Here is a 12,602-nt window from a genome sequence, read left to right as displayed (position 1 = left end):
GCTCATTGTCATTCAGATCAACAGTTCAACAGTGTTACATGAGTGGAAGATGACTTTACAAAGCCATGGCCTACATAAACAGCCTTGTAGTGCAGCTCATTTGTTGTATAGTGGATGTGATGTGGTTTTGAGCAGCTATCACACTGATCTGCCCATATCGAAGCACCTGTGTCTTTCGGTCTGCAACTCATCGAGACGCTCATCAGCATTCCAGGTTCTCATTTACATCAGCCTTCAGAGTTCCTTCAGCAGCGCGTCCAATTAAATCTGACAACCGTGACAGTTGTGTTTGAAAAGTCTGCAAATTTTGCAGAAGAGAAATATGACAGGTTTCATTTTAATTGTGAAAAATGTAAAACTTGCCACTGTTCAGACATTGCATAAGCAGTAATATGAGCGCTCACCACTTTACGACGGCTTGCGCTGTCATCAATGTGTTGAAAATGGTGATTTTCAGGAGGAGAATTCTGAGAGCTTGAAGAAATATTAGATCTTTGTTTGCTCTCACTTCTGCAAGTAGAGAAAATGAGTACAAAACAGACACTAAATTGAATTCTTATAGGATTAACAAATTGCCTCTTACTGTACCTTCCAATAAACTGCTTTGATGGTCCAAACAAATATCAGACGTTTCTTCATCATCAGCCCTTTCTGAAATGCATTTTACAATATAACATGATACAATAAGGTCCCTTTAGTTAACGTTAGATAATGCATTACCTAAAATTGACTAACAATGAGCAATGTGTTTGTATTAACTAACAACAAGCGATAAATCTTAAAAAATTTCATTTAACTAAGATGCTTCCAAAGTATTTTCATTGATAGTTCATGTTGACTATACAGTAATGATCAATAAGTTATGGCAACATGTTTTTACATTGCTTTAACTCAAAATAAGTTAAGCAAATTTAAAAATTTTAAGTTATACAAGATTCATGTAATTTAAGTTGAAATTACTTAACGTCCAAGTTTATTGTACTTAAAAATTTAATGCAGCAACTTTGTTTTACAGTGAGTGGTTAACTAATGTTAACAAATGGAGCCTTTTACATAATGCAAGGATCGTGTGATAGTAATTACAGAATTTACCAGTTGTCTCCTTTGGGAATCCAGCATAGTGTCTGTGCATTAGTTGGTCGGAGCCTCGGTGACTCACAAAGCAAGTGTAGGACGTCCACTCACTCGATGCCACAGAGATAAAAGACATTGCGCTCTGAATGCCATTGTGTCCTTGGAGTAAGTTAGAGACTGCTGGATTAGTTCCTCTGGTGCCACTAGAAATCCAGGCCACCTCCATCTCTCCTTGATGAACGTCATGAACCACACACACCAGTATAGTCAAGCCGCTGTGATCAGTGTTCAGATGAAACGGTGGAGATAAAATGACATAAGGGACAGCATCTGATCCCACTTTAGAGACAAGAACAGTATTCATAGAAGTTAGAAACGGTAATATTAGTATGCATAGATAGTTACTCCACCTTTTTTGAAAGAAATTGATAGTTTTATTCAGTATTGATGAGAAGATTATTTCAAATAAATGCTGTTCTTTTGAATTTTCTATTCTTCAAAGAATCCTGGGGGGGAAAAAGTCACAGTTTCAATCAAAATATTAAGGGAGCACAACTGCTTTTTAACATTGATAATAATAAGAGCAGCAAATCGCATATTTGAATGATTTCTGAAGGATCATGTGACACTGAAGACTGGAGTAATGTTGCAAAAAATGTAGCTTTGCTATCACCGAAATAAAATATGTACTAATAGAAAACAATGATCTTAAATTGTAATAATATTTCACAATATTACTGGTTTTACTGTATTTTTTTAAATAAAATATATTAGTTTATTTCAAAAACCTTAAAAAAACATATATATTTAAAAATATAGCCCAGTTATTGCATAAATACATGTATTTAAAATGATATTATCTAATGAAGTGCCTTACTTGAGCTTTGTAATTGCTAAAAATGTTAGCAATTGTGCTAGGCTTCCTATAAACTCTACAACTTACTTGTAAAAAGCATGGTGGTGAGGAGGGTGGGAAGCATGTTGATGTTGTTCAGCTCTATGAGTTCAGCCAGGCAGTGAAAGGGATTATCAAGTTTCAGTCATGTGATTTCACACCCGCCATGGAATCTTTCCATCGGTGTGTTGCCGTGCCAAAATACTGTATGGCTGTGCTAAAATGAGAACACAAAGGCCTGTGCCGCTAAACACGCTGATACACTTAGTTTGGCATCAGGTTTCATTCATGGGGTAGAATAACTCGCTTGCAATACAACATTCAAAAAGAGTTCAATTCGCGCATTCACCTCACCCCGAGTTCATGATCATTTGATTTTCAGAATTTGTTGGACAAAATATGTACTTTAATATAATGAAATAGACATACACAATGTTTTCCTGGTGTGATATGTTGTATTTCTTGTGAGAATAGAGTGTTTCCAAAGACTCACACCTGTTTTATGTTGGTTACTTCTGTGGTGAGAGAGAGATAATATCAACACCAACGGCTGTACCGGCTGGTTTGTACATCTGGATGAAATAAAACTGCACTTTCAAAGAATGTTTTGATCAGGGATATGCTAAAGATGCTTGATATCTTCTAAAAGTTTTTGGCATGAAACAAAATAGATTAAATAGACAAAATAGACAAAAAACATGAATTGGCCATTTTTTGCAAGTCAGATTCAAGTGTTAAGTAGGCCTATTAATAGAAAAGCTGGAGTCAAGTCCTCGAATGAGACCTCAGGGCGTCAACTTACATAAATAAATATCTCTTTTTTGTTTTATTAAGTATACCAAAACAATTATGCAATAATACACAGTCTTTTAGATTGTTATTATTATTATTCATTATTCATATATTCATTATTGTGAATATAATATTTTTTGGTCTAATCATTTCTAGTTTGATTTCAATTATATCAAAGCTGGCTAAGATATGTGTATTTTCCACACACATTTATTACTTAATTAATCACTGAACATATGAAAGAGCAGAAATGTCCAAGTCATCATCTCAGATTTGAGTACAAGAATTGGTGATACTTGTTGGTGATAATAATAGTAATAATAAACTCATGCTTTAACTAAAATTAACTAACAATGAGCAATATAACATGTAGTAAATAAAAAAAAATTCTAGTTCAATGTGCATTATCTAATGTTAAAAGATACAACTTTTGATCTTAATAGTGTATTAGTAAATGTTGAGATTAACATGAATAACTGTTAACAAATGAACTTATTGTAAAGTGTTACCATAATGATACTAATAATAACGCTCCCTTGATGAACACACACAGGACTTCTTAGTGTTGTCCACTATGACGACGACAGCCTGCGTGTGTTTTATCGGGCAGGTCTCGATATCGAGACAGTCCTCGAGGGATGTTTATTTGTTGACTCAATGATTGCTGCATCCGCATCCCCTGTCCCAGCGAAAGTTAGGCCAGAGCCCATTGCAGACAAGGAGCCCGAGCCCACCACAATCCCAGCGCCAGAGCTGATGCCTGAGCCAAAGATCGTCCCGGAGCCTGAGCCCAGTGAAAAATCTGACCGTGAGCTGGCAAAATCGTGGCACTTGGGAGTGCTGGTGGAATATGAGGGGATGGAGTGGAGCCCTTTCCCTTCTAAAAAGGATGCCATGGATGTAAAAGCACAGAACTCAGCACCCCTTATAAATTTGGAGGAGAGTGCTACACGTAGCACTATGCCTGTTTCGTCACCCGGTACCATGCCTGTTTTATCATTCTAATTATTGATCTCTTTTGATGTTCCCATCCTCCCTCCCACCTCCTCTCTCTGTTTCGCATCAGCTAGAGAGGCCCATCCTGAGGTGTCTGAATGTCCCACGTCAGCCAGAGAGGCCGTTCCAAACCTTTGTCAGCGAATCTACCCCTATAGCTCAGTCGGGCTCCACCTTCGCTTTCCGGCTCCACCTCAGTCCTCCGGCACCCTGGCTTCACCTCGTCCACTCGTCCCCCCGGCTCAGCCTTGGCCTCCAGGACCTTCTGAGTCGCACGGTCTCTTTAGCTCCGGCTGGGTCTCCACCGCCATCAGCTGTCTGTCTCTGTCGTCCCCCTGGTTCCACCTGCCAAGACTCCACCATGTCCCTCGACTCCTACGTCCTGAGATTCCTGCTGGGGTTTCCGCCATGGCTACTCCTACTGTTGCCTCCTCCCTGGATTCTCCCGCTGTTGTCTCCACCCTGGCTCCTGTGGTTGTCCCGTGTTCCAGCCCTGCGTCCACCTCCTTAGCCCCCTCCCACCCTCCCTCTGTTGGACTTTGCATATTAATTTGCATACATAGTTGCACTTTTTTGAGATGGGAGAAATGTTATGGGTGATCTGGTCTTTTTCCACATGTTTAGTTCTGTTTCCTTTTTTGAGTTTGTTTCTATGGTTTTTCATTGATTTGATTAGGTGTGTATTCATAGCCTTGTTTTTCTAATCAGTCTTGGTCCGTTCTCTTTTTTCTATGTTGGCTGTTTCGTTCATGTTTTTGGAGATAGTTTGTTGTGTTACATTTTGAGTTTGTTAAAAAATCGAATTACTGCTGCGACTAAACCCAGCCTTTTATTTTACCTTGCTGCAACCACTCGCTGACACAGACATGACCTGGCTGTTTGTACGTGTTGATGGCTCTAGGTCATTCCTCTGCTCGGTGGCTCGAGCCCCGCTGTGTTGTCATTTGAATACAGATACACAGCCAGACAGCACATACTCAGCAGCTGCTGCAAACCAGGAAATTGTGGGCAGGACAAATGAAAGAGAAAATGAAAGCAGCCGACACAATGATGCAGCTGAAATTCAGGTAAAGACACAAAACTGAACTGTTAAAATGAGTGTGTTCTTCAACAATGCTGTTAGTAGATGCTTGTCCTACTTTACAGAGACCGCATTATAGTGTTACAAATGCATTCCAGTATAGAGCTAGAGAGTGTGTACTACTGTATAACAGCAGATGCCAATGTATTAACATGAACATGCTATCACATTACAGAGTGAGGTCAACAGAGAACGCAGCACTGCTCTGTTTTGCCATGCATGCTATTTTAAGAGCATTTGGTTGTTGTCTTTTATTTTAATTAGCATTTAGATCATTCTACCATGTGCTAGAATGTTAGGGTTAGGGTTAGTGCCAATCGCACATGCTCACTGTGAAATGTAAAGAAATTATGAAATGTGCATATGGGTCATTCTCCAATTAGAGAGGCAAACAAGAGGCAGAATTTAAACAAAAAAAAGGTTTAATATGCTATATTCAGTAAAATGTAAGCTTTTTGGTAACACCACATAGGCCTACTTAATTCTAAAATGTCACTCCTCAGATCAGCCATCACTGATCTTTACACACAGAAAGTATGCTCTTTTCTTAAAGGGGTGATATCCATTTTCGTAACACCATTGACTTGAAGTTGGACGACACAACTGTTTCTTAAAATATAATCAATTATGTATTTTTCACATTTTAAATTTTAATTCATTTAAGTGTACATCTTAAAATCTATGTTCACTATATAGCCACTGTGTTGCAATTACATCCCAGGATAGCTCTTTGTTTAAAGTAGGAATATGAAGATTTTGTTAGTTAAATATCTATTTTAAAACATAAATGTATCTTTTAACAGTGCTCAAGACGGTTTTACCTTACAAAATACAAATATGCATACATTTTATGATCTTTTATGGTGGTATTTAAAGTTTAAAAAGAGGGACACTTGTCACAGCAAATGAAAAATGGCCCATATACAGTGATTTATTGTTATTAAAGACAAAGAGAACTTCAAATATTTACATATCATTAACAATTTCACCTTTCTCTCCACAGGGTACAGTGACTGCCAATATCTAACCATTCAAAAATATGAAAGTTCATCAAATTCAGTAATTCCAAAACCAATACCCACAAGTTATATTTCAATATGCATCTCTTGTTTTTAATCCTGCTCTTTCTGGAGTCACACTTTTGTGTCCAGTCTTCTGAGAGCAATAGTCCTGTTGGCAATAACATGGCCACAAACGGCCTTCCTTTTCCATGGAGTAAAATGCGCCTGCCAAACTACATAGTGCCTGTACATTATCATCTGCTTATTCATCCCAATCTCACCACACTGAGGTTCAATGGTTCTGTGAAGATTGAAATTGATGTAAAAAACAACACAAACTGGGTGGTGCTACACAGCAAGAACCTTAAGATCTTCACAGCCACTGTTCTGGATGAGCATGAGGCCCATCTGTCCGACAAGGTGCTCTCTGTGCTGGAATATCCTCCACATGAACAGATCGCCATCTTCTCCCCAAAGATTCTGACCTCTGGGGAAAAATACTTCCTGTATTTGGAATTTGGTGCACCATTAAGTGATGGGTTCTATGGATTTTATAAGAGTACATATAAGACAAAAGCAGGAGAGACAAGGTATAGTTCAAATTTCATAAATCATACATATACACATTGCAAATAACTGCTAAATAATCAAACTACATTTTCTCCCTTAAAGGGTCCTGGCATCCACCCACTTTGAGCCCACATCTGCCCGAATGGCCTTGCCATGTTTTGATGAACCCACTTTCAAAGCTAATTACACTGTCAGAATAAGGAGGGGTCCGTCACATATAGCTTTGTCGAACATGCCATTAGTAAGCTCATTTCATACATATACTACCAATGTACACTGTAAAAAGTATATATATATGATGAAAAATGATTTAACAAATACAACATGGCCTATCATTTTAAAATTTTGAAAATATCCTTGTCTTTACTTTATAGGAACAAACTGTGGAAATCGGCAAAGGTCTGTTTGAAGACCAATTTGAAGTGAGTGTGAAGATGAGTTCATACCTGTTGGCCTTCATTGTCTGCGACTTCAAATCTGTTAGTGGGATAACTGCAACTGGAATTAATGTAAGTAACTAAAACTTAGAAAAGGTTAAACGATATGAAGTGGAAACATGTGAACTTTTTCTGCTTTGTATGAAGTTTTCATCACAGGTTCTCAGGTGAGAAAATCATCTTGAATCAGCTGTTTTGTCTTCTCCCAAAGATTTCTATATATGCAGTTCCAGAGAAATGGCATCAGACGCACTATGCTCTTGAAGCTGCTTTGAGGCTTTTGGAGTTTTATGAACAATATTTCAACATACTTTATCCCCTGCCAAAACTGGGTAAGTATATCTTGCATTTTCCTTACCTTTTACTTCTAATGTTTCAGTGCATATGTTACTGTATATGATGTGTCTTTCGATATTTACATTGTGGTATATTTTATGATGTGTGCCAGATCTGATAGCTATTCCAGATTTTCAGTCAGGCGCTATGGAGAACTGGGGTTTGACTACTTATAGGGAGACCTCTCTTCTGTTCGACCCTGACATCTCATCAGCCTCCGATAAGCTCTGGGTTACCACAGTGATAGGACATGAGATAGCCCATCAGGTTGGATATAAAATATATTCTTAACTTCATCTGTTATTATCTTTCAATTATTACATGTAAGTCCATTTGCTATTTTTTTTTTTTTTTTTCCAGTGGTTTGGAAACCTGGTGACTATGGAGTGGTGGAATGACATTTGGCTGAATGAAGGCTTTGCACGATATATGGAATTTGTCTCTGTTGGGACAGTATATCCAGAGCTTAAAATTGTATGTCAGAGTTTCAAATATCTCTCTCTATATAATGTAATGGGTAGCGTAAAATCCGGCAGTCATTATTGCTAAATAAACCACAATGAGTAATCAAGACTGTTTAACCCTGAGGTGGCTTATTTTGCTAAATTGACCCTGTACATTATCCATCTTATTACACAGCTTTATAATTTTACCTATATATCATCTTAAAACTTCTGCCAAAAGAAAAGAAAAGAAAAAAAAGCTCATTATAACCCAGCTAACAGAGAACGTTCTCAGAATAACGTTCTTCCAGTGTTCAAAGTTACAGTAAAATGTTCTAACATTATTAAACATCATTCATGGAAGGTTTCTTCCTGAAAGGTTTTAGTCTGACATTCATCAAAAATAACATTCCCATAATGTTTTCAAAATTATAAAATGGAATTTTCCTTAAGTTTCCTCCCAAGTTTTCTTAACGTTCGCATAACCAAGATAAAACATTTTCAATATGAACATACTTCTTAGAACATCGTTTTTGTTTGCTGGGAATGTACAAAACAATCCTACTTTGACCAAAGTGAATCAAGTATTAGAGAGCCGAGTAATAAATGAATAAATAAATATCAACACTAATATTCTGTAGACTAACTTGTTTTGAATAGGGTCTCATAAACTTTATTTTACATGTTAGGAGGACCACTTCCTGGACACCTGCTTTGGAGCAATTGGACGGGATTCACTAAATTCTTCCAGGCCAATTTCCAGTTTAGCCGAGAACCCTACTCAGATAAAGGAAATGTTTGATACTGTGTCATATGACAAGGTTGGAAAATGTTAAACGTTAAAACATTATCACTATTGCAGGTGAAGATGAGTGTTTAATGTTTAATTATTGAATATTTTAGGGAGCATGTATTCTCCATATGCTGAGGCATTTCTTGACAGATGAAGGCTTCCAGAGTGGCATAATTCGGTATCTTCGGAGGTTCAGGTACAGCAATGCCAGAAATGAAGATCTGTGGGACAGCCTTATTAAAGTATGTCACTTCTTCATCCACTGCCTTTTTCTGTCATACATTTAAAATTTAGCATCAAAACAAAAACTAATTCTCTCTTCACGCTCTGTACAGACATGTTCTGAAGAGGAATTTACAGCAGGAGAACACTGTTACAGCAGTACTCAAGCTACTAAAAATGCGGTAAAGTGTCACATTATAAATAAAACATTAGATTTTTGCTATTTGACATTCACAGCACTCCATAAACCAGAATAGACACCACGGAAGACATGCTTCAAAGCGTTTTCTTGCACCTTGATGGTGATACTTAACAGTCTGAAAAACTCTTTACATTGTAGTATCGTTTTGCTGGGGAGCACGTAGACCTGAAGAAAATGATGTACACTTGGACTCTACAAAAGGGCATACCACTGGTCACAGTGAAGCGGCAAAAAAGGAAACTTTATATTGGGCAAGAACGCTTCTTAAAGATAGTCCTGCCTGATGATCCCTCATGGCATTCACTTCAAGATGGGTAACAATACAGAATCACATGTATACACACACAGCTCTCGCTGTCTTTTGTGTTTTATAGTTATATGTAAAGGCAGTGAAATGTCTCTGATATGACTCTTCGTAACAGAAAAAAATTATTCTCCATAGCTATCTGTGGCACATCCCTTTGACATATAAAACAAGTCACTCTGACCATGAGATAAAGCACATTTTGCACACAAAATCAGGTAAGATTTGGTGAAAAATCATTCTCAAATGTATATACTTTATATATACTGTATATATATAGGAAACTTTGTCTAGTTGCCACATGAGGAAGTTGTTAGTTACAAGGATGTTGTACTTGGTGAAATCAAGCTCACCCGTACAGTCAATAACTTTTTCCGCCAATCTCTCAAACCCAGATGTGTTGACGCTGGATGAGGAAGTAGACTGGGTGAAGCTCAACACTGACATGAATGGATATTACATGGTTCATTATGATGAGGAGGGCTGGAACGCCCTGACTGAGCTTCTCAGAGTAAACCACACTGCTCTGAGCTTTACGGACAGAGCCAGTCTCATTCATAACGCCTTTCAGCTAGTCACGTGAGTTTACTGTGCAGGTCCACTGCTCTCATTATAAAGCATGTCTCATCACAGGGAAAACAGGAGGAGCATAATTGTATTATCCTTTGAGCTCATTTGTAATGTTATTTATTTTCATAATTTCCAGTGCGGGACGACTGTCACTAGACAGAGCTTTAGATCTGATCAGTTACCTGAAGTCTGAGACCCACAATGTTCCTCTCCTGCAAGGGCTTGGCTATCTTCAATCATTCTACAAGCTGATAGAAAAGAGAAACATAGCTGACGTTACTCATAATCTGAAGGTATGACACAAACATTTCCTGGAGTCTAATTTCATTACTGCCCTCATTCCTCCATCCGTCAAAGAGTCTTTCATTTCAGTAAGGCCGCTTGCAGAACCACACGTTGAGTTCAAATGAGATCCTCTTGTCTGAGTTTATTTCATCTTGTATGTTTTCATAGCTATGTCTGGTTTTGTCCTGCAGACGTACATCTTGCAGTATTTCAGAGATGTGATTGACAAGCAGTCGTGGAGTGATGATGGGACGGTCTCAGACCGGAGACTGCGTGAAGAGGTTCTTTCCCTTGCATGTGATTTTGGTTATCCACCGTGTTTGGAAAAGGCTAAACAGCTCTATGATAGCTGGGTGGAATCCAATGGTACAATCAGGTGACTTGACAACGCAGGATTTGTTTCTGCAATTATACCCTCCAAGAAATATCACATTTTTATCATTTGAAATTATTATATCAGCAGATTTCTTAACACCTGACTAATGTTTTACAAACTAGCTTACCAACTGATGTGTCTGAGACGGTTTATATGATTGGAGCCCAGGATGACAGCGGCTGGACCTACCTACTGGAAAAGTATGGTGTATCCATGTGTGAGACAGAGAAGAGCAAGTTTCTCTCAGCTTTAGCAAGCAGCAAGGACTCTGAAAAACTATCAAGGTACATTGTTATCGACGCATTTACACTAGAATCCCCACGGGTCGTTGTATACCCAAAACCGCCGGCGGGTAAAATTTACCCATGCACATGACTACTGTTTTTAATCTGGTTTTATTTTTAACAACAGGGAATTCTAAATAACACAATTTTAGTAAAAGTCAATGACTGGGAGACTTTTTATTGAAAATCTGTTATGTACATTTGAAAAACAGCCATGGGTAAATTTGGTTACACTTTATTTTAAGGTGTCATTGTTACAGTGTAATTATATATTTAAGTACTGAGTAATATTAAGCAACTACATGTACTTACTGTACCGTAAACTTTACCCCGTGGCGGTTCTAGTGTTAACCCTTTAAAGCCGCATGTATCATATTTGATACACGAGTTTCTAAGTCATATACTGAATCAGTGAGAGCAATACTTTCTTTGAAAACCTGTTGTATCTAATTAGATACGTGTATTCTGCCATCTTGTGGAATTTCACTGTACTGCAGGCAGTAGAGGGGTGATTTTTTAGCTTTTCAAATTGGCGGCTGCGAGTTGAATCAAGCAAGACGCTTTCGGCAGGAAAATAAAGGCTAATTTCAAGTTGTTAAGGTAAAAAATAATATTGAATTTCGCCTGATATAATTAATTTAACACTTTCTGAATTGAAATAATGCATAATTACTTAATAATTTAATCGTTAAATTACGAGTAAATCGTGTTGGAAATTGTGTATCAAATTTGATACAACAGGTATTAATGGAACATAAAGCAGTCTAAACAGTAATGTCAAATGTAGTAATGTTATTTTATGACTACCACAATGCAAACACACACAATATTGGGATAATTCAATTAATGGCAATTAATGACTGAAATGCCATAACCCTCTGGGATTCTTCGCCCGAAAACGGGCGAAAACTTGAACGTTTCGAATTGTTTAATTTTTTTGCTTCATTGGATGGGGGTGAAACTCGGTGACTTTTGTTTTATTACCTATATGAACACACAAAAAAAAAATCCAGGAGATGATTCTGATATGGTAAAGGGTCGTAAAAAAAAAGTCACACTTAGCTTCCTCCCGCCCGAAAACGGGCGACGAATGGGAAATATGAAAAAATAGGAAAACTCAGAGGAACTTTTGGTGGTACAAGCTAGATCAGCCACTGTGCTGAAAAAAAGTGTACAGCAATGAAGGGGTGACACTCTAAAACATCAAGAGTGCAAATAAGACACCCCCCCCCCCCCCCCCCCCCACACACACACACACCCACACCCACACACACACACAGAAATGAACTGGTAAGCCTGAAACAGCCAATTTTGCCCCATATAAAAATTATATAATCATAATAACTCCAAAACTATAGCAAGGAGAGTCAAAAGGTAGGTATCGTTTGAAAGAACTCTTTTTACATTTTTTGAAAATATAAATTACATTACATTTGGACATTGTCCTGCCAAGAAACGGCGGATAAAAGACAATATATATATATATAATTTTATTATGATTTTGCATATCTTTCTTATTTGTCATGGAATAACTCAGGAAGGAAATAAGGTAGGAGGAAAATTCTTTTTTAGTGAAGTCCCCCTATGTTAGCTGCATCTGGATAAAAAAAAATAAAATTTGGATAAAGGAATCAAAAATTACAGCATTTTGAAAAGAGATAGCCTTTTTGTACAGTCTTTGACACCCCCTCATGGGTAATTTTTTCTCCATGAAGAATATCTTGTCATAAAAGCAATAGATTATGTTAATTTTGGGCTCATTTTAATTGTAATAATATGCTGTAAAAAATGAAGTGCCATTTTCAATTATCTGAGAATGTTTCATGAGCTGTATGATGTTTTTGACACATTGCAGTACATTATTTTATAGATTATGAAAAAAAAGAAATTATATTTATCAGCAAATAACTCAGCAATACTTTAGAGTTTTTCAAAGTGGAT

The 12,602-nt window shown here is 37.4% G+C and overlaps 1 protein-coding gene across 1 annotated transcript in view; it reads left to right on the top strand.

Annotated features, from left to right (window-relative positions):
• Positions 1-4,761: 4,761 nt before the first annotated feature.
• LOC308690373 (leucyl-cystinyl aminopeptidase-like) overlaps positions 4,762-12,602 on the top strand; it is a 34,221-nt gene continuing 26,380 nt past the window's right edge. Inside the window, exons 1-16 of the mRNA XM_081364774.1 lie at positions 4,762-4,824; positions 5,842-6,429; positions 6,512-6,650; positions 6,784-6,918; positions 7,058-7,178; positions 7,295-7,449; positions 7,543-7,656; positions 8,315-8,446; positions 8,529-8,660; positions 8,754-8,822; positions 8,981-9,156; positions 9,285-9,364; positions 9,542-9,725; positions 9,853-10,009; positions 10,193-10,377; positions 10,500-10,661. Of these exons, the coding sequence (XP_081220900.1) occupies positions 5,936-6,429; positions 6,512-6,650; positions 6,784-6,918; positions 7,058-7,178; positions 7,295-7,449; positions 7,543-7,656; positions 8,315-8,446; positions 8,529-8,660; positions 8,754-8,822; positions 8,981-9,156; positions 9,285-9,364; positions 9,542-9,725; positions 9,853-10,009; positions 10,193-10,377; positions 10,500-10,661 (2,435 nt within the window). The 5' untranslated portion in view covers positions 4,762-4,824; positions 5,842-5,935. The remainder of the gene's footprint in view (positions 4,825-5,841; positions 6,430-6,511; positions 6,651-6,783; positions 6,919-7,057; positions 7,179-7,294; positions 7,450-7,542; positions 7,657-8,314; positions 8,447-8,528; positions 8,661-8,753; positions 8,823-8,980; positions 9,157-9,284; positions 9,365-9,541; positions 9,726-9,852; positions 10,010-10,192; positions 10,378-10,499; positions 10,662-12,602) is intronic.

The sequence above is a fragment of the Scardinius erythrophthalmus genome (assembly GCF_964197995.2).
Source record: "Scardinius erythrophthalmus genome assembly, chromosome: 5".
Classification (NCBI taxonomy): Eukaryota; Metazoa; Chordata; class Actinopteri; order Cypriniformes; family Leuciscidae; genus Scardinius; species Scardinius erythrophthalmus.
Note: the sequence above shows the minus strand (reverse complement) of the source record. Positions and strands in the feature narration are given on the sequence as shown.